Source organism: Arachis hypogaea, chromosome 7 (genome assembly GCF_003086295.3).
Source record: "Arachis hypogaea cultivar Tifrunner chromosome 7, arahy.Tifrunner.gnm2.J5K5, whole genome shotgun sequence".
In the NCBI taxonomy this organism is placed as follows: Eukaryota; Viridiplantae; Streptophyta; class Magnoliopsida; order Fabales; family Fabaceae; genus Arachis; species Arachis hypogaea.
Window position 1 is genome coordinate 62,186,540 of NC_092042.1, and position 21,862 is coordinate 62,208,401.

The window sequence follows — 21,862 nt, forward strand, 5'->3', positions numbered from 1 at the left end:
ATAAATAAATTTCTTTATAAATAAGTTTTTTTATAAATTATTGTTAAAACTTTAAAGGGCCGATTTTTCACTCAATTTGGACATAGTATAATTGTGGCCCAAAAATATTTAGATTTTATCGGATTTGGAGTTAGGTTAGAATCTATAAAAAATAGACCCAGTACATATTTAGGGTCGAGTTTGGATTAGGACAAATCCAATTTCACCTGACTCATGTACACCTTTATCCACACCATTAAATATAATCTCATACCATTTAAAACATTAATAATAACTAATTAATTACTACAAATTACAAAATCTGGTGTACATCTAGCACCCCTCTTCTTCTTAATTTAGTTTGTTAATATCTTCCTTACCTTTAGCTCCCTTCCATCTTCAATTTGCACTCTCGATTTTCCCCATCCCCAATCCCAATCAAAATAAATCAACACAGCATGCAGGTGGTAGTATTACCTTCATGTTCAGCTATGACCGACCTGATCGAGTGTCATCCACCTTCAAGATGCCATCAAACTATCCACCACCGCGTCCTCTGTCTTCTTCTATCTAAACTATCACTACATGTCATCGTAACTAATAATCTGTTTGTTCAAGATGGTGGATCCTATCCACCTCATTTTCTTTTTCTTTTTCTCCTTATCTTTCACACTCCGCTTGCAACGGCACAGCAGCAGGAGTACCCATTGCCTAAGGTAAGAGGTGACAAGACCATGGTCATTGTCCTCCTCGTCCTCGTGGCCGTCTTCTTCGCCCTAGGCCTCCTCTCCATCTACATTCGCCAATGCTCCGAACGTCGGCACCGTGACCAGCTCCACCCTGCTATCCTCTCTGCCACCTACGGTGGAGGCAACAGCGGGGGGCAGCATCATGGCCTTGGCATTGCGGTGGTGGACTCATTTCCATCCTTCATCTACTCCAACGTGAAGAGTCACAAGATCGGGCAGGGGGCGCTAGAATACGCCGTGTGCCTATGCGAGTTTCAAGATGAAGAAACGCTGCGTTTGATCCCACAATGCTGCCACGTGTTCCACTCCGACTGCATCGATGTCTGGTTCTCCTCCCACTCAACATGTCCAGTCTGCCGTGCAAACCTCACGCCAAAACCACCTGACACGTCATCACCACAATCCCTCGTTGTAAACATTTCGGATCAACCTGATACGAATCCAGTTAACAGTGAGCCAAATATCATTTCCCTGATCAATGATGGCGACCAGAACAATGCAATAATAACAGAGCCGAAGTCTCATCAGGAGATGAGAACTATTTTTAATTTTGATGAAGAGAATGGTTCGGTTCGGTCATTTTATCGTTTTAACTCGGCCGGTCATTTTACGGTTCGACCGGTAGAGAACTTTGAGCGGTTCACATTGAGGCTACCGGAAGATATGAGAGACCGGCTCGTGAATGTTAGTTCAGTTAACCGAACGGTTAGTTGGAGGGTAACATTTCAAACGGAGAGAAGCCAGAAGGAGGGTTATAGGACAAGGAGTGCAGGAAGCACAGAGCCACCATTTATTGGCATGACCAGATTTGAAAGGTTAGAGAAGGGTGAGAGCATTAAAGGAAATGAGGTTGAAGTAGATGGGGGAGAACGGTCTTTTGATCTTCTATTTCCCAAGGGCTCGAGGGATGAAAATTAGATATATAAATATCTTTGGATCCACGACTTTGGAGTTCATCATCAATCAACTACTAATTTCTTTTGATAGATCATATAGATGGAATAGTGTCTCAAAATTTAAACGTTTCTATGCCTAGACGAAAATTAAATTAGACTAATAATACAATTTCACAAGTTTGTCCTTTTAACCTTGCCACTTTATTTCAATCAATAATATAAAGCCAAGTATGTTTCTTAGAATGTCTATAAGTAAAAAGAATGCTTTGTCCGAAGGAGTTTTTAATAAGAAAATATCTTTTGCTTTGTTTAGTATGGTGGATGGATAATGACGTGTACCCCACGAGCTCGGCATTACTATCCGAAACCATAACCGACCATATAATTCGGACACAAACAAACCCAACGAATCACATGTGACTAAGCACAAAACGTCATCCGCAAATGGTTATAGTCATCAACGGCACACTCCATCCAGCCTACAAAATCGAAACGATAGAGGGCAGGTACCACCTGATCCATCTATAAAACAGAGCCAAATAAATCCACACAGACTCAGGTTACAGATTTCATTCTCATTTACTTCTCTTACTTTTTCATAACTCACATTCTTACTTGAGCGTCGAAGTGCTTTTTGCAGGTGCTTCCGCCGCCGTGTTTCATAGTACCGAGGCTTACTCTTAGTGCTGCCCCTTCCTGGCTGACGCACCCTTCTGCCCGGAAACTAAGCAGCTGTCACAAGAGACAGATACCTCGGCACAACCTGGACGGAACATTTGGCACACATCCTGGGGTCCGAGAATCGATCTAACCCCACTATTTCTTCTATATTACACTTTGTGTTTCTGTTTTGTGCAGGATTTCTCAACCTTCCAACATGGCCGAGAACGGAGTTCACCAACTCACTCAGGTCGAGCTTATGGCCCAAATGGCCGAGCTACAAGCGGAAGTTCGAAGACTTGCTGAGTTGTCCACCCAAAACAGCGCTAGTAAATGTGATGATGGAATTTCCAAAGGCCCAGCCCAAGGTAACGTAGACTTATTGGGTGTCAACCCACCGAAAGAAAAGTTGACCTTAGACAACCCGTTTTCTGAGAAAATCACCAACTACCAGATGCCAAAGAATTTTACACTACCTTCCTCTCTCGAGCCATATAAGGGGATTGGTGACTCCCGGGCTCATATTAAAAAATTTCAGTCCATGATATTTTTTAATGGCCTTAACAATGAGCCTGTGCTTTGCAGAGCTTTCCCTACTTACCTTGACGGCGCCGCATTACTTGGGTTTTCAAAATTGCCTGCAGGGTCAATCTCTTCGTTCGAAGAGCTGGAAAAGTCCTTCATTGATTACTTCGCAGCAGCGCAGATATACGTGCACGGATCAGATTACCTCGACACCATTCGCCAAGGTCCGCAAGAAAGCTTAAAAGACTACATGACCAAATTTGCAGAAGCAACCATGGAGATACCAGATTTGGACCCTGCCATCCACCTGCATGCTCTTAAGGCCGGCCTCCGACCCGAAAAGTTCAAGGAGACAATCGCGGTTACTAAGCTGAAGACGTTAGAAAAATTCTAAGAAAGGGCGGCCGGACAGATGGAGATTGAGGAGCTCCGTGAAGCTGAAAGAAAGCAACCTAAGAGGGAGGAAGACAGAACCACAAGGTCGGCAAATAACAAAGACTCCAAGAAGCCATTCAGGCTCACCCCAAAATTTGACAATTATACTAGATTCAACACAAAGAGGAAAAAGATAATTAAAGAGATACTCAACGCCAAAATCATAAAACCTCCAGCAAGAGCAGGGAGTTACCAGGATCAACGATTTGTAGACAGAAGCAAACACTGCGCCTTTCATCAGAAGTACGGACATACAACTGACGAGTACATGATAGCAAAAGACCTGTTGGAGAGATTAGCTCGGCAAGGCCTCCTGGATAAATATATCGAAGGAAGAAATCATAAAGAAAATGGCAGGGACCGAGAAGAACACCAACAAACTTCGGGAAACAAGAAAGAAAATAAGTGGTCAAACAACACTCCACCAAAAGGGATCATAAACTGCATATCCGGAGGATTCGTCGGGGGAGGCGAAACATCCTCGGCGCAAAAATGGAGCTACCGCGCAATGCTAGCAATCGAAGGGACAACACCACAAAGCAACAAAGACACACCCGACCTCGAAATCACCTTCAGTCAGGCAGATATACACTCGGCTGCTTGACGTTAGGATTTTTGCTAGTAAAGAATTTTATAAAAATATAGTCGCATTGTGAGTATAGATTCTAAACAAACAGAAAATCCCTCCGTACAAACGTTTTGGTTGTCACAAGTAACAAAACCCAATAAATTTATAAACCAAAGTATTCAAACCTCGGGTTGTCTTCTCAAGAAATTGCAGGGAAGTATGATTTATTATTGGTTATGGAAAAACAGTGTTTGGGTTTGAAAAAGGTTTTAAGCAAGAGAAATAGATTGCAAGAATTAATAGATTAATAACTAATAAAACTCTTGGCAAGGTATGAAAACTAGAAGTCCTATCCCAGTTATCCTTATCAACTGTGATGAGAATTGAATTTTTCTCCCATTAAGTTAACCTCTAACTATGAGGTAAGTCAAGTGGACGGAATAAGTTTGGTTTCTCAGGTTCTAGTCTTTCCTTGGAAAAGGCTAGAGTTATTGGAACTCGAGTTAATTCTTGAAGAATTCCAATTTTCAGTCAACAATGAATTTGACAACTCAAGAGTTACCAATTAATCAACCAAGGCCAAAAGGGAAGAAAATCTACTAGAATGAAAATAATTTGGATAAAGCCAAAGCATCCATCACATATAAGTCTGAAATACCTCAATTTATATTAAATAAAGAAGATCCTAACATGAATGGCTCATAAGCCAAATAGGCAACATAAGTAATACAAGCATTAAAGTATCTGAAAATAAAAGAGAAATATAAAATAAAAGGAATATTGAACCTGAGATGAAGAAGAGATATTCCTAATTTCTAAAAATCCTAATCCTAATCCTAAGAGAGAGGAGAGAACCTCTCTCTCTAAAAACTACATCTAAAACTATGAAAAGTGAAAATTACTCACTATCTAATTGTCATCCTCCGTATGAATGCATTCCCCCACTTCATAACTTCTAATCTATGCCTCTTGGATTTGGATCTGGGCCAAAAAGGCCCAAAAATCGTCGGAAACAAGATCTGCAAATTTTGCAGATAGCGCACGTCACACGTCCGCGTGGGTCACGCGGTCGCGTCATCTGGAGTGTTGCTCTTCCACACGGTCGCGTCAGTCATGCGCCCGCATCAGTTGTATTTCGCAAGTCACGCGTTCACCTCATCCATGCGCTCACGTCGATTCTCTTTTGTGCGAACCACGCGTTCGCGTCGTCCATGCGGACGCGTCACTGTCAGTTGCTCCAAAACTCATTTGTATGTTTTCTTTCCATCCTTTAAATCATTCCTCCCCTATAAAACCTGAAAGTACTCAACACACAAATCACGGCATCAAATGGTAATAAAGGATAATTAAATTTGATTATTTTAAAGCATAAGGAACATATTTTCTCATATATCACATAATAGGGAAGGAAAAGTGAAACCATGCAATTTACATGAATAAGTAGGTGAAGGGTTGAATAAATCACTTAAATTGAGCTCAATATACATCATAAAATATGGGTTTATCAACCTCCCCACACTTAAACAATAGCATGTCCTCATGCTAAATCCAAGATAAAGAGTAAGGTAAAGTGGTGGAATCTCATGCAATGCAATCTATCTTAGATGCAACTACCTAAATGAGTCATGCTAATCTAGTTATTATTCACCGATATATAAGGCTTTACATGTAGTTAAATTAATTCACATTCTCAAGGAATCATATACGCATAGCCAACCTTAGATAATGTTAGAGCACTTTTACAATTGAGATGGGTAAATAAAATATTTTTCAAACTTCCAAGACAATTAACAATAGAGGTAGAGATATATGGTGATGAGCTATTGAACCCTCACTGGATTTGGTGTTTACTCTCTAGTCACTCAATGTTTATTGGGTTAATCACTCTATTCTTCTTTTTATCCTTACTTTCTATAACTTTGTTCTTCATCTAACTAATCAATATTTATAGAATATAGACATACAAAAATCATGAGGTCTTTTTAAGGTTGTAATGGGGCCAAGGTAGATGTAAGGGTATATGTATAAAGCTAAGTGAACTAATAAGTGAATCCTTGATTAGTCTAAGATCTCACCTAACATATACATACCTTATACAAATCAAAAGTTTCTTAACCTATTTGCCCATTTTTTTTTTTTTACTTTGTATTACAAACTCATGCATTGAATTTAGCTTTGTCCCATGTGCATTGATTCTTTCTTTTTTTTTTAATGCACATGGTAATTTAATTATTTTGATTTCACATGAGCATGCTTCCCAATTTTTTTTTTTACATAACTTGTTCAATTTAATTTCTTACTTTTTCTATCATCCCATGTTCCCATAAAATTTTCCACACTTAAATTATACACAATTTCTATCTTAAGCTAACCAAGGATTCAACTTGATATTTACCTCAAATTCCATTAATAAAAGAAAATCAATCCAAACATGAAGAGTAACAAATAAAAGAGAAAACAAATAAAAGGAACATTGAACCTGAAAATTGAGGAAGATGAAATCCTAATTTCTTTAAGAGGAATCCTAATCCTAAATCCTAAGAGAGAGGAGAGAACCTCTCTCTCTAAAAACTACATCTAAATTGTGAAAAGTGAATTATCAGCTTATGCTCAGTATGAATTGAGTCTCTGCATGTTCCTGGCTTTATTCTATGTTTCTGGACCAAAAACTGGGTCAAAACGCGGCCCAAAATTGCTCCCAGCGTGTTCTGTTAATTCTACAAATCGCGCATGTCGTGCGCGTCATTTAGCATTTTTCTTTCCATGCGTACGTGTCGTCTACACGTTCGCGTCATTCGTGCAGCTTTCAATCCACGCGTTCGCGTCAGGCACGCGAGCGCGTCACTGCGATTTCCTCTATTGTGCGTGGTCGCGTGAGCCATGCGTCCGCGTCGCTTCTCGCTGGTCATCTCCTTAATTTCTTGTGTTCCTTCCATTTTTGCAAGCTTCCTCTCCATTTTTTAAGCCATTTCTGCCCTATGAAGCCTGAAGCACTTAACACACGGATCACGGCATCGAATGGTATAAAGGATAATAAAGATATACAATTAAAAGATATTTAGGAAGCAAGTTTTCAATCATAGAATAAATTTGGGAAAGAATTGTAATATCATGCAATTCATATGAATAAGTGGGTGAAAAGCTGATAAAAACCACTCAATTTAGCACGAGATAAATCATAAAATAGTGGTTTATCAAGAACTGATCAATTTTTTTGTCTCTTCCAAAGATACCTGTTTCTTTTCAAGGCCGAGATTTCGCTTCTTCTGTGCTATAGGCCGGACAGATGGATCCAGCGCCAATTTTTGAGAAATCACTTATGGATCAATTCTGGGCATATCAATAGGAGTCCATGTGAATAAATTGTCATGTTGTTGTAGAAATTGCTGAAATGAACTTTTTTCCTCCAGGCTTAGAGTGGTACCTACATAAGTAAACTTGTTAGGATCGTTGCAGAAATATACTTTTGTAAATCCTTTGTGGGTGTTGGGCGCTCAAGGAGATCAGCTCTTGGATCAAGGTCGGCAAGAGCTGAGAGCTCATTAGAGCTGCAGACGTTGTTTACTTGTGTCACCAGAGTTCGGTTAGGCATTTTAGACTGATGTTGTAGCCCTGACGAGCTTCACGATGGTCACTGTGAATAGTTGCAATAAGATCGTTCTGCATAGAAAACTTGACACACAGATGAATTATGGATACTATAGCGCCAAACTTATTTAAAAAAGGTCTGCTAAGTATTAAATTGTTTGGACTAAAGCAGTCGACTACCAAAAATTGAATGACAGAGGTCTTAGATAAAGGGTGCTCACCCAGTGTGGTTTGTAACCACACATATCCCAATACTGGGACTCATTCACCTGAGAAGCTAAACAAGTCCCCAGTAGAGGGTATGAGAATGTTGTTGCTTAGCTTATGATCTTTTTCTAGAATGTGGAATAGAAAAGAACGTCGGCACTGCTTCTAGGATCAAGTAGTACTTTCCGTACTAAAAGATCCCCCAACTGGATTGAAATCACCACTGGGTCATCCAGGTTTGTGGTGTTTTTGTTGAAGTCAGATGCTTGGAATGTCATCTGTGAAAAATGTTGAGATGCGTGGGCTTCTGTTACAGTGCCTTCTACCAAGAACATAGCTTGGTAGGTACATTTTCTGGCCGAACTTGTTGTTCCTGCACCTGTAAAACCTCCGAAAATACAGTTAATAATTCACCATGGTCGGTCAGGGTAATTATGAGTGGTTCTCTTTTTCTCCCGTGAATGTTGTCAAGTAGAGTTGTGGTCAGTAGGGGTTTTGTTTTGCTTTTGCATAGTCTCACTAATGTATTTGTCTAAGTGGCCTTACCGAGCTAGTCATTCTAACAGATCCTTTGCAATCACACACTCATCAGTGGTAAGCCCATATTTTTGGTTTTGGATTTGTCTACATTTTTTGTGTTAAGATAGTTGCCAGCCTTCCGAGGAGGTTTGATTAGCTTGGAATTGAGAATTTTCTTGATGATGTCGTCCCTCTTTGTGTTAAACTGGGTATATGAATCATAGCGGGGAGTTAGTTTAAAAGTCTTCTTGTTGTCTTTAGCTTTATCCTTTCTTTGTTATATTGTGGCTTATCTGCTTTCCAATCTTGGCAGAGCTCCTCGATGTCCATCTGACCTTGGCAAGGGTCTTTGGTTTAGCAACCGCAATTGCTTCTTGAAATATTCCTGGTCAGAGTCCACTTTTGATGGCATGCAGATGCACTTTAGGATGGAGATCTGGTATGCTCATGGCCACCATTAATTTATGAAACGGGTAATGTAGTCCTTTAGGTTTTCACTCTGACCTTGTTTGATTGTGTTTTGGTAGTCAGAATTGTGTAAGTAGATAGAAGAGGCAGCAAAGTGATCCTCAAAAAGCTTCACTAGTTCCTGAAAACGAGAAATAGAATCTACAGGCAAAGAACAAAACCGATCAAGCGCAGGGCTGTCTAAAAAGGTAGGAAAACAATGGCATAAAATAGGATCAGAAGCACTATTTACCAAGGTTGCGAGAACCGGACCGGTCAATGAACCAGTATACTGACTGGTTTAATGGTTTAATGGTCCAACCAGGATCTAACTGGAGTTGAACCGATTTAATTAAATATACAATAAAATTATTAAAAGATCAATATATAATTTCAAATATTTAAATTTAATGACTTCTAAACTAATAAAATTTAAAATTTCACAATTTCACATAATAAATTATATATAATTTATCATTAAAAGTTCATAATCAAATTCAAATATCAAAATTTATAAATTAAAATGAATTCTCAAACAAGCAATTGGATAAAAAAATGAGAATTTTTTGCATCAATTTATTTACATAGGTATGTGGCATTACAGATTCCACTCCTTTCTCATTTCATACAACAAGAAATACAAAAATGCTATGTGAGGAGACACCTGTTAACATACCACAGCAAACACAAATAACCAAAATGAGACTCTTAAAAGTCTTAAAGCTAAATATTCGAGGCACAAGAGGGTGATTACCATAACAATACACCAAATTAAACTTATCCTTATCCCATTAGATGTGAATAGATTAATAAAACAAACACTACCATAGTATCTTGTCGTATACCATAAACTAACTAAATAAACTAGCATCAAAGTAACATAGAACAGAACATCAATTTCAACTTGCACAAACTTTTCCTAAATAAATGAAACAAAATAATGATCCGATTACAACTTATATTGTCGGTCACTAAAAGATGAACATGAATCCCAATTAGAAACTAGTTGTATTCAGTGTTTTAGATGAAAGGGTGTCATTGAATAGGCTTCATTATATCCTAAAAGAAAAGTAAACGTTGGAACTTGAAGTGTAAAACCTCAAGGGCGTGCGTATAGCAACATCTTCGACAGAGGCATGCAATGAGATCTTGGATTTTTTCCTGAGTGACAGATCAGCCATCTTGATCCCATTCGTTGAGAATGGTCACCGGGGTTCTGGGTTCCCGATGGAGAGAGATGACTGCAAGAAGATCAACAAGCAGAATCACCAAATCAGAAAAATCAGCATAAACTCGTACACAACTTAGAATCAGAATCATAGCATGAAGTCATAAACAACTCAAAACCAGAAAAAATTCAACATAAATAATGTAGTGAAGCAATGCATCATAGCACCATCAACTGAGAATAAAAAATCAGCAACAAGCAAGTGAAGCAACTTAGAAATCAGAATAAATAAAATTAACAAAAAAATGAAAAATCAATAACTCGTTCTACCCACAACGGAGGAAACAAATCAAAAACTAAAGTGAAAAGGGATAAAATCAGCAAAAATAAAGAAGAGCACAAAGAAGATGTTGAGGGACGGCAAAGATTGAAGAACTCACGGCGACGACAAAGAGTCCACGGCGGCACGGCTACGTTCGCACTACACACAGAAAGTGAGAGGGGCTTGGGGTCTTCACGGCGACGGCGAGGATAGAGACGGGCTTTACGGCGAGGATAGAGTAGCGGCGGCTGTTTACTCTGATAGGGCTAGGGATTTTTCCATTTTGGTGAGACTCAAGAGTGAGATAGAAGGGAGAGGGGATTAGGGTCTTCTGCGCGTTTTTCACTTTTTCTTTTTTTTTTCCTAACCAAAACGACGCCGTTTTATGCTGAATAAGAAGAACCGAACCTTCAAAAAACCCAGCCGGTTCAGCCAGTTCAGCGGTTAAGCACCCGTTTAGCCGGTTTTTTATTGGTTTTTTGCAGGCCAGTTTTAAATGTCAACCGGACCGGCTAACTGACCGGTTCCCGGTTAATTCGGCCGAACCGGCCGGTCCGGTCCAATTTTCAGGACCATGCTGTTTACTATCATTATAGACCTGGACTTTTTGAAGTGCTTCTTTAGGTCCCCTAGCTTATCATAAGGGGTTAAGGTTGTTGGCAAAGTGAATCTCCTAGGCATTTGGAAATTCATATTGTCAGTCATGAATGGTCCTACCGAGTTATCAGGCCCAGTGTCTTCAATCTCTGGTCGAGCTTCCTTATTCTGGGGAGGCCAAGCGTCATTGTTCTGAGCAGTTTTGGAGACGTGTGATGGGTCAGATTCGTGTTCTACCTCCTCCGTTCGCTCATTACAATCACCATTATTTTCAATCTGAGCGTTAGTTAACTCAGCGATCTGGTTCGCCAACCTTTGATTTTCCTCCGCCATATGTTGATTTTTTATTGCAACTCAATTACCATCCGAAGGAGTTCGGAAGGTGTTGGGGGAGGTAGATCAACCATGGATGGGCACGGAATGTTTGAGACCAAAAAGGAAAAGAGAATTATATATCGGCTCCACGGTGGGCGCCAATTGTTCTTGAGTGAATAATCTTGACTATAACTCGACTCCTGACAGCTAGCACCGAACTATTATTCCCAACGCCGAGGTAAGAGCTTAAAGATCCGAGCTTTTCGTCTGAAAGGTATGTCATGTCGTGGAGAGAACAAAAGGGGGAATGTACAGGTAAAAGGCACTCTAATGCTTAAGTCAGTATTGGTTATTTTTTGTATATCATGTCGAAGATAAAATGTCATACCTTTATAGGTGAAGTGAAACAGATCGGTTACGCTTTTGGCAATCATTTTTATTGAAGGGTGTTAATGCCGTATTAGATCGTTATAATATTTATTCTGCACGAATCTGATTTATGATGTTTGAATATCATAACGTGCTAAGCCGGGCTATAACGCCTAAAGCCGATTAATTGCTTTTTGGTTAAGTTTTACCAACCATATATAATGTAACCAAGTGTATTAATGAACGATCAATAATATTATATCTCAGTATTCATTCATCACAGTTTACATTTTTCTATTCTCTCTCTCAACACAAATCTCATAAGTTTTGATCATGTCATGCATCACCAATCTCCACACACACATACAGATACAAATACAATCATACCATCACCAATTATCCTATATTCCTATTATAATTTTACTTCTCTACATTCTTTTAATCTTCAGAATAATAAATCTCTATGCTTATATTATTGCTTAAAGTTTTAAAGGATTTTGTTGGATATGGAGGAGCCTAGGATGCATATGATCTGGTTAAATATCATGTATCATTTGCCTATTTGACTATTAGGTTCTGGTGATACAGGGAATGGACTTGGAACTTCTTTGACTTTATCTATTTTAAAAACTTTGAACATGTTTGACTACCAAATAATAAAATAGTTCTAAATATACTAATTGACATATGGTTTAATAGTTAAATATTTTTTTTGTTTGGTGACTTACAAAGGTTTCTCTTAACGGAAAGATCCAAAGACTGGTGATTTTGAAGCTTTATCGTTTGAGTTTAATCTCTATGAAGCTGTGGTTACTTAGGAACAAGCAACTTACTATGTGTGTTCATGATCCTCTAAACAATAATGAGTTAATGACACAACTTTCTTTTTGTAGGTTTTATTCCTGAATTCTAGAAGGAATTTATAGTGTTCTACTTTACATTTTTTGATGTATGATGTGAACTAATTACATAGGTTCGGAACAGTACTACTATACTGACTAAGGAATTCATTGCTTCTTCACCAAATGGATGGGAATACTATGCGTGGCGTATGATCAATAAAGGAATACTCCTGTAAGTAAACAATTGATTGCTATTTTACAAATTGTGCAATCTTGGTAACATATATTAACGAAGAACATTGACAATTTAACTCAATTATTAGAAATGAATTATAGTGTTACACTTTACATGTTGTGTTGTATAATAATATAAATTTGCAGAGTTTTTTTTTTTCAATTACTTCTATCTCAAAGTAAGTATAAATAACGGCGGATTTTTTATGTTCTGTCATCTTCTTCAATTTTTATTACTTATCTAATAGGAACAATCAAAGTTGAGGATATCATTATTAAGTTCAGGAACGATCAAAGTAAACGATTTGGGTTTTATCTTCTCTTATCTTTATCAAACCAATTCAGAGTAATATATTGCTCAATTTTTTTTATTATTGCATATGCGTGTGTGTTATTTTTTTTTTCTTGACTAGATAGATAGAAAAATAAAAATTGTATTTCATTTTTTTGCTGGGTTTTGTTATTCAAAATTAAAGTTTTCATTTTCCATTTACTTTTTAATTTTCAAGTTATTTAACTAAAATATATTCTTAGAACCTGAAATATATTCTATATTCATTGAAAGATAAAATATATAGACTTTAGTCCCCAATAATATTCATTTAGTACTAAAATCTTTGAAAGGTACTTTAATCTTTTGAATATTGACATTTATGTATCTTAATCTTCAAAGTATTAAATGAAAATATTTTACGAGCAAAAGTATCGTCTTATTCAGTAACTTTTAACTAATATTAAAAATTAGAGACAACTAGGCAACAAACTAACCTGAATTTTCAATGCAAGTGACATATAGAGCAGATACATAATCATCAGTAACTTTACTATCTTGATATTCTAGAGATTAGCTTGTCTCTTTTTTCAAGTGAAAGATGACTGGAGCACTGCTTACGTACCTAATCGTCATTCAATAATGCCAAGCAATCTGCATAGTACTATGAATCATTCACTATCTAATCAAGGATCCCAAGAACATATTAGGTAATTTGATAGACATCAATTTTTTTAATATTGGACAGCAGAAATAATAGGTATGATGTACAATAAATTTATTTTCTCATGTTATGTGGCTAAATAAGTACTTCCTAAATAAATGCAAAATTTTATCTTTTAATCTTTATATGTTTTTTTTTTTTTGTGCAATGTCTTGTATGAAAGTAGAAAAATTGATGCATTGATACCTGAATAAACACTATGCCAATATGTATAGGATTAATGCTTTTCATTCATATAAATTTAAATTATATATAACATTATATAGTTTGTGGAAATACACGTGTTAAAATATTTAAAATTGAATCTTTTGTAGAGATAGTTTGGTCAGTAGTGTTTTAAAATAAGTGTGATTTTATTTTTTAGGTTTGTCGAAAAATCAATATATCTAGATAAATTCATTGTCTAATAAACTCAAAAAGTAAAAAGGATAGAGAAAGTAATATATCAGAATAAAAAAATATTTTACTCTTTAATTTTCAAAAGCTACATGAATAATTTTGATATATAAAGGATATATATAAACATGTATATATGTCAGTGAGGCGTGAGCATCTTTTTTATCTTCTTTTTAGTGAATTTGTATATAAAATTATTGAATTAAATCAAGATTTAGGTGTTTTAAGCTATCATGAATACTACTTTTAGTTGTTTTGCAATTTGATTTATTACAAGTGGCATTCGGGCGAGTTTGACAGAGTTCGTGTGGAAGAAAAGCAAGAAAGTGGATAATGCTGTCAACTCTGACCTCCTCGCACTCCAACGAGCATAACTTCAGCTACTGAGGTCCAATTGATACAATTCTACCACCATTGGAAAGCCGACTTTCAGAGCTTTCCAACTATATATATAATAGTCTATCCTTTTCTCTAGAATCACGGTGGTAAACGCCACCAAGGTGACACCAAACTTCACCAACCCAAGTTTGGTGCCAGGACTCATAATACGCCACATTTGATGCGGCTTTGGTGGTGCCAAACTTGATCCAACTCATGTTTGGTGCCAGGAACTCATAAAGCTCTTATTGGATGCGATCATAGTGGCGCCAAACTTGGAAAATCCCAAGTTTGGCGCTAGACTCCTGCCCTAGAAGACCTCTGCTTGATCTTTTTTATTCCATTTGATTTAATTAGATTTAGAATTTAATTTTAAATTAAGAAAAGATATTATAAGTTTTAGAAAGATATATTTTACATTGATTAAGGTTAGATATAAAAGGAGAAGATATCTTGACTTTGGTCGTCTTTTCCTCTTCCGCACCTTTTACTTTTCTCTACTAGGGTTTATTTTCTCCATGAGCAACTAAACCTCCCTGTTAAGGTTAGGAGCTCTATTTATTCTATGGATTAATACTATTGTCATTCTATTTTAATTAATGTACTGATTTCAATTTCAAGGAGTTGTTTTCGTTCTTCATCTTGGAATTATTAAGCTCAAAGATGAACAAACAACACATACGATGTTTATAACAAATTAGAGAGAAGTCTTGTATACGGTCAAACAGCGTTGTACGGAAATAACGAAATACACGAGAAGAAGAACTAAAGTGCATATCAAGAAAGAAATTTGAATCAAAACCTGGATAAAGAGAGAACAAGGCATGTCGATTTAAATAAGTTCTAGTTGACTCTAAAGGAGCGCAAGTTTACAAAGGAGAGTGACTTCTGATGCGTGAGCATCTTGTCTATTTTTTCCTAGTGAATTTGCACTTAAATTGTTGAGTTTAATTAAGAATTAATTATATTTTAGCCACTATGGATGCTATTTTGAGTCTTGGGTAATTTTATTTATTTTAGGTAGCATTCGGCTAGATTTGATGGAGTTTCCGCAGCACAAGAATCAAAGGAGATGGCTGCAAGGAGCAACGCGTACGCGTGCCTGACGCGTGCGCGTGATTTGGAAGTTTCCACGGCGACGCGTGCGCGTGACTGACGCGCACACGTGAATTGAAGAATTGCTCAGCGACGCGTCTGCGTGACCGACGCGTCCGCGTGACTTGCAAAGAAGACCAGCGACACGTACGCGTGACGTGCGCGATCTGTAGAATTTACAGAAATTGCTGACGTGGATTTTGGGCCACGTTTTGAACCAGTTTCCAGCCTAGAAAACACAGATTAGAAGCTGCAGAATGGACAAATCAAGTGGCCCCCACCCATCAGTGGAAGGCTTGTTAATTAATTCGAATTTAAATTCAAATCTGATTTTTAGGAAAAGATATTATTCTTAGATAAATAGATTTTAAATTTATTAGGATCAGATATAAATAGGAACTCTGTACATTTAGATAGGATACCGATTGTTACCAGAACCCTTATTTTTTCCTCTCTGAACCATGCATAACTAATCCTTCATTGTTAAGGTTAGGAGCTCTATCTATTTGTATGGATTTATTCGTTTGATCTTTCTAATTTAATTCGTGTTTAGATTCATATTTCAATAATTGTTTTTGTTCTTTATTTTATGAATATTGGGTGGAACAAAAGTATGACCCATGTTCTAATTGAGTTCTTGTAAAACTTGGAAAAGCTCTTTACTTGAACAACAGCTTGAAAACATATTATACTGAATTTTTAATTGTTTGTATTTAACGGGATACGTAACATATAATCCCCTTAATTGTGGATAATTAGGATTTTTTTGGCATATAAACTAGAAATTGATCATCACCCTTTAATTGGAATTATTTGACCAAGGAATTGGCAATTAATGAATTTTAGACGAGACTAGGAAGGTCTAAGGAATTAGGGTCTAGTCACATATAGTTTACCATGAAATTAAATCTTGCATGATTAAAATAGTTAGTAAGAAAAATAAATCCGGAAAAATAGATAACTCTAAAACCTTAACTGTTTTCTCAAATATTTTATTCCTAACTAATTGCTGCTTGCTTTCTGAAATTCTTAAAGTACTGTTTAATGCTTTTTAAATATCTCAACACCATTTTCTTCTTGCCTAACTAAGCTTATCACTCAATAACTATTGCTTGGTCCATCAATCCTCGTGGGATCAACCCTTACTCACGTAAGGTATTACTTGGTACGACCCAATGCACTTGCCGGTTAGTTTGTGGTTTGTAAAATACCGCACCAACTTCACACACCGCAAGTCTTCAAGATTCAAGGATTATGTGATTATACTAGGACAAGTTCAGGTTTATTCCAAAAGAGACAAGCTTTATGCGAGTAAGGAATAGGATTAGAGGAACGATGAATTCGGCTTTTTAAAAAGAAATTCAAGATAGAGTTTTCATTGTAAGCTATAAAAGAAAGGTTAGATTAAGTCGCGGAGATTAGTTGGCACACCCTTTCTCTCGCGTAGAGCTTCTAGTTGCTGTCTTTCCTCTTCACTTGACATAACCAGTACCTCCCATAGGAAAACACTTGGTTGAATAGGTTTCTTTTCTGCTACCTCTTTCAACTGTCTCTTAAATTTTGTCGATTATCATGGTGTCTACTATCATGGTGCAATCAAAGTTAATCCGGCTTCCGACACTAAGTCTATCACAAACTCACTTTCTTTCGGAGATAGATATTCTGGTATACCTTCGAGAATTACCCCAAGACTTTCTCGCAATAGGGATTTGGCATCATCTTCACCCACCTCTAAAACAATTTGTAGCTAGAGGTTGAATCTGCTCTATTCCTCTTCCTCGTAGTTTACCATTACTGGATTTCAAATAATAACTCCGCGTAGCTCTCAACACTTCCGATTCCTTATATATAATCCAACTTGCTTCCGCTGCATCACTCTGATTCTTAACCTTCAAGAACTCAGCCATTCTTTTAAGTTTAACTAAATATCGCTCTGTCTCAGTAACTAGAAGTCATCGATTGATCATTCGTTTAGAAACCACGATTATCACAACATACCGCGCGTTACAATAGAATGTTATATACTAAGATCATGCAAGGCAGTTAAAAATTCAACGACTAGTTTACCATTAACTCGGGTCTGAGAATCAAACTTGATTGCATCCCAGCTCCTCCTATGTGAACAATCCCGAGATATATACCCTGCAGTGACAGACCCAAAAAGTTTATGTTGAGGGAAAAAATAATACAAATTATTATCAAAAAAATATATTCATTCAAATTTAATAAAATAAAAGTACACATTAATTATTTGAATACAAAAAAAAACCAAAAATTACATTAGTAGCTAACTTTTTTTTCTTCCAATCTTGAAAGTACTTCTCTTGTTTCCATATTTTGAAAATGTTAAATAATTTTTTCGTTATCAACTTGATTGAATGTCTCTCCATATATGTAACCAAACAATCATTACTATTTTAAAATATTTTTCATTACTATTTTTAAAAACAAAAAAATATATATTCTAAATTAATAAATTGATCAATTGACTTTAGAAATTTATATGCATTTAAGAATTTGCGGCAATTTTTAACCGCCGCGAAACGAAATTCCAACAGTTCCACGAGCGTCGCCTATTAAGGGGTGGAGATTTGATTTTGCGGCGGTTTTGAAAAACCGCTGGCATAACCGTTGCAAATCAGATAATTGACTTTGCGGCGGTTGCAAAACCGCCGCTATTTTGGCCAGTGGATTTAAAAAAAATCTGCGGCAGTTTTAAACCGCCATAGATTTGAGTGGGTTTTTGTTTATAGATAAAGCTTTAGGAAGCTAATTGAGTATATAATGAGTTAACATTCAACTGAAGGAAACAAAAAGTGACACTCAAAAAACATAAATATCTCTATCATGGAAATATTCAGGTCAGTACCACAGGGAGGCCAGGTATGAATAACACTAACATAACCGTGTAACTCACATCCAACATCCATCAAAATAAGATCTCCCTGTTTAATCTGCCAAATATGTGATAAAAATTGAACAATAAAAAATAAATACTAGGAGATAGCATTTGGTGATGATAACTAAATTAAGCTTTTGGTTATTTCCCAAATAGTGTATGACACTTGCATTCAGCCCACCACCAACGATAGGATTGAATCTGTTATGAAGTACAATAAAGGACAAGAGAAAGCGTGCAATTAATCATTGATAAATGTGAAAGGTTCTTAAACAATCAATTAAAAACACAAAAGTAATCATAAATGAAAGAAATCCTTAAGCAATTAATTAATTCAATAGAGAGGCATTCACTCCATTCGCTGTGCTCCTCTCATTTTGCATTCATATTCAACCTTTGCAGCTAGCATACCTTCAAAAGGGTATATTTTTTAATGCAGCATAGTCAACAAAAGGGCCTATTCAAGACAGATAAGAAAGGTTCAAAGCATCAATATTTTAGTGCTTCAAAAGAGAAAGACTTAAGACTAGTTAGTACTCCCAGTTCTCAAAGAGAGACTTGTGTACATCAGACAGATAGTACCTTTGAAGCTGTGCCTTGATAATGTCAACAAGATCTTGAGCTGTAACACTGAATAATAAGCAAATTTAGAAGCATAATCCATATATAGCATAAATCAACAGCTCAAAATTGCATCAATTCCAAGAGCGTGTAGATTATCTGATCTGCATGTCTACTAAAACACCGCCCCTTTCCAACCATAACCAAAATACTAGTGTGATATCTATTAAATAAATCTCAATTCTTCTCAATTGAATCTCAAAAACTAACGATTCAAAATGCCACCTAGATTAATTAATTACAAATACATGTAAAAAAAAGTACAATACCATTTCAACAATTCAGTTGATACAGGAGAATATAAAATAGCAGGTATGTGCACAATAAGACTAAGCAATACACATGCATGTTATTCCATATTTTCATCCTACAAAGACTCAGCACTACACATGTATGTTATTCTATCACAGCCAAGCTCATATATGTAATTCTTCTTTTATGGTTTTTACGTTAAAAAATAAAAAAAAAAAGCTAACATGTCTAGTGAGACAAATATATATGCACAAACCTTCTTTGTCAGAAACATAGACAGATAGAAAAATAGAACATGAAAAAGAACAACTTGAAGATAAATAAAAAAAGAAGGGGTAAAAATTGAAAAAAATAGCTTTCCACTAATAATGGCATAGGAGACAACAATTTAGCACCCTTAGGCCTACAAACACGCACACATTTTGAGAACAACTACTACAAGAACTTCATCAACAAAAAAGGGTCTCCTTCATTCTGACTAAGAACTCTTCAATGGTGGATCCATTGACTCACTTGTTAAGGCCTATAGTCAGAATAATAAGGCCTTTGCTTCTGACTTTGTTACTGGAATGATTAAGATGGGAACATGCTGCCCTTAACTGGGTCAAAAGGTGAGATAAGGAAGAATTGCAGAAGAGTGAATTAGTTCATGAATTAAATTTATGAATAAAGACACATAAATTCATTTCTTGATGTGAACTTTGTGCCTCTGGAAATTGAGAAGCAGTTTAGTGAGTTTAAGCTGTTTAAGAGTCTAATTAAGTGAACACTAGTGATAATACAAAACACCTTTACACACATTATTTGCACCATGTAATAATGCATAAATTAGAGAAGTACTATAAAAAGTTAATTCAAAACCTTTGGACGGTACAACAGCTTGAGGATTCAAAATCAGCCCATCCCTGCATTATGTCTCTGACTTCTAAATTGATTGAGGAGAGCTTGGGCCTAAACAAAGAAAATAATCTATCACCATTGTTTGAAGAATTAAAAATGATATAAGGGGCAAATAAGAGATGAAACAGTAAAGAAGGAACCATAAACAATCAATTCCTATAGGGTGCAAAGATCAACCAAGCAAACCAAAATTGATATGAACATCAAGCAATAAATACCATGAGAATCCTTAGGCACATGCAGTTTTGAAGATGATCTATGGCTGCCTCGATCCATTCATTTCTTAGGCAATAAATCAGAAGGCACATCATTAGCTCAATAGAAATATATGCATATACTGTTCATATATGGTTACAATATAAAATAATATCAAACTACTCTATTCCTCTTTAACTTGAATTGCTTTAATAAGCAGATTTGAAATTTAATTCTTCCCTTCAATAGAATCTGAGTTTTTCTCTTGTTGTTCCATATAGTGAAATGAACTTAGAAACTTTCGTGAATAAGAGCTTACAGCAACAAAATCTGCATGACCTTTATACTATTATTTGATACCAGTTTCAGTAACACAATTACCAGGCAGCAAAATTAAATTTGAAAAACAAACAAGACATAGCATCGATGAAACAAAGCAATTACTGGGTAAAAAAAGAGCAAAACCAATTTCAAAGTACATAGAAAGAAAGTTAGGAGAATAGTTGAACAAAATAGAAGCAGAACAGTTTCAAAAAAGGAAGAAGCAGAGTCACCAGTGAATTTGTCCTGGTTTCGGCGACAGCTGTAACTGGTGGCGGCGTGTGCGATGGCGACCTCCTCTCACTATTCGAGTCCTCCCAGCGGCAGCTTTATCAATGGCAGCAGCAGCAAACCCTAATGGCAACGGGAACAGGGTGCGACGGCGACGGCCTTGACCCCAATCGACGGCAGCGGCGACAGCAGCAGAGTAGGACGGTGCGAAAACGGACCTCCTCCTTCTCCCCCGCGTTCATCATCTTCTGCTTCTCCTTCACTCTTCGTCGTTCTTCTCCTTCGTGAGCACGCGCACTCCCACTCTTCGCGAACTCTCTCTCTCTTCGGCTTCAGTGGCGACGACGACAAGTTTAGTGGTGGCGACGGTGGCAAGATGCGATGGTGAAGAGTGAAGACCCGCGATAAGGATGACGATGGCGCTAGCTTCGCGGTGAGTTGATGTGATCTCCCTCTCTCTTCGCAGTTCTTTCTCTTGCGGTTCTGGCTTTCTGACGGTGCGGCAACACGATGGCGGTTGAGAACCCAGCAGCGCCGGCCCGGCTCCTTCCTCCCTTCCCTCTTCTTCTGCGTTTTTCCCTCTTTTCTCTTTAGGTTTCTCTCTTTTTTTTATGATGTTGCTGAGTGTTGTTGTGTTTTTGGGAAGGGGGAGATTAAATATCGCCAAAAAAAGGTGGATTAACTTTGGTTCTTTAAAATTCATGGCAAAACCATATTAAATAGCTGCTCTTCCAATTTTCACCACTAAAATTGCTGGAAAACCATCATATAGCTGCGTTATGAAAACAGCTGTTAGTTGTCCGCCGCTATCTTCCGATTTTGTGGTAGTGAATAAATAATAAGGATCACTAAATTGAGAATAAAATAAAATATATAAATTTATGAAGAGAATAAAAAATTAGATTAATACCTAAAATATAATTGCTTGAATTAAAATTTGTAATTAAAAATATCAAAAAGAGAAACAATGAAATTGAAAGATACATAGAGTCATAAAGAGGTATATAAAAAAGTAGAGAATTTAAAATTTACCTTTTGATGAAGAAAAAATAACCACTAAACAAAGAATAGAAAAAAAGATTGAAAATATGAAACTGAGAAAAGGGCATTGCCCTGGTTTCCCGCACTGGTTGTAAGACCAGAACTTTTGAAAAGTCTT

General features: G+C 36.7%; 1 protein-coding gene and 1 long non-coding RNA gene across 2 annotated transcripts; one reads left to right on the forward strand and one right to left on the reverse strand.

The window, feature by feature from the left end:
- The first annotated feature begins 335 nt into the window (after nt 1-335).
- On the forward strand, nt 336-1,815 carry LOC112703224 (RING-H2 finger protein ATL38). Its single transcript, XM_025754578.3, has one exon. The coding sequence runs from the start codon at nt 438-440 to the stop codon at nt 1,644-1,646; it is 1,209 nt and encodes a 402-aa protein (XP_025610363.1). The 5' UTR covers nt 336-437; the 3' UTR covers nt 1,647-1,815.
- Nucleotides 1,816-18,306: 16,491 nt separating this feature from the next.
- Nucleotides 18,307-20,015, reverse strand: LOC140174239 (uncharacterized). The gene is made up of 4 exons (XR_011863503.1): nt 19,918-20,015; nt 18,766-18,813; nt 18,537-18,640; nt 18,307-18,384 (listed from the first exon to the last, which is right to left on the reverse strand). It is a non-coding gene; the product is annotated as an uncharacterized lncRNA (long non-coding RNA).
- Between the last annotated feature and the right edge of the window lie 1,847 nt (nt 20,016-21,862).

Coding starts and splice junctions, on each gene's coding strand:
- LOC112703224 (XM_025754578.3), top strand. CDS start 438: ATGCAGGTGGTAGTATTACCTTCATGTTCAGCTATGACCGACCTGATC.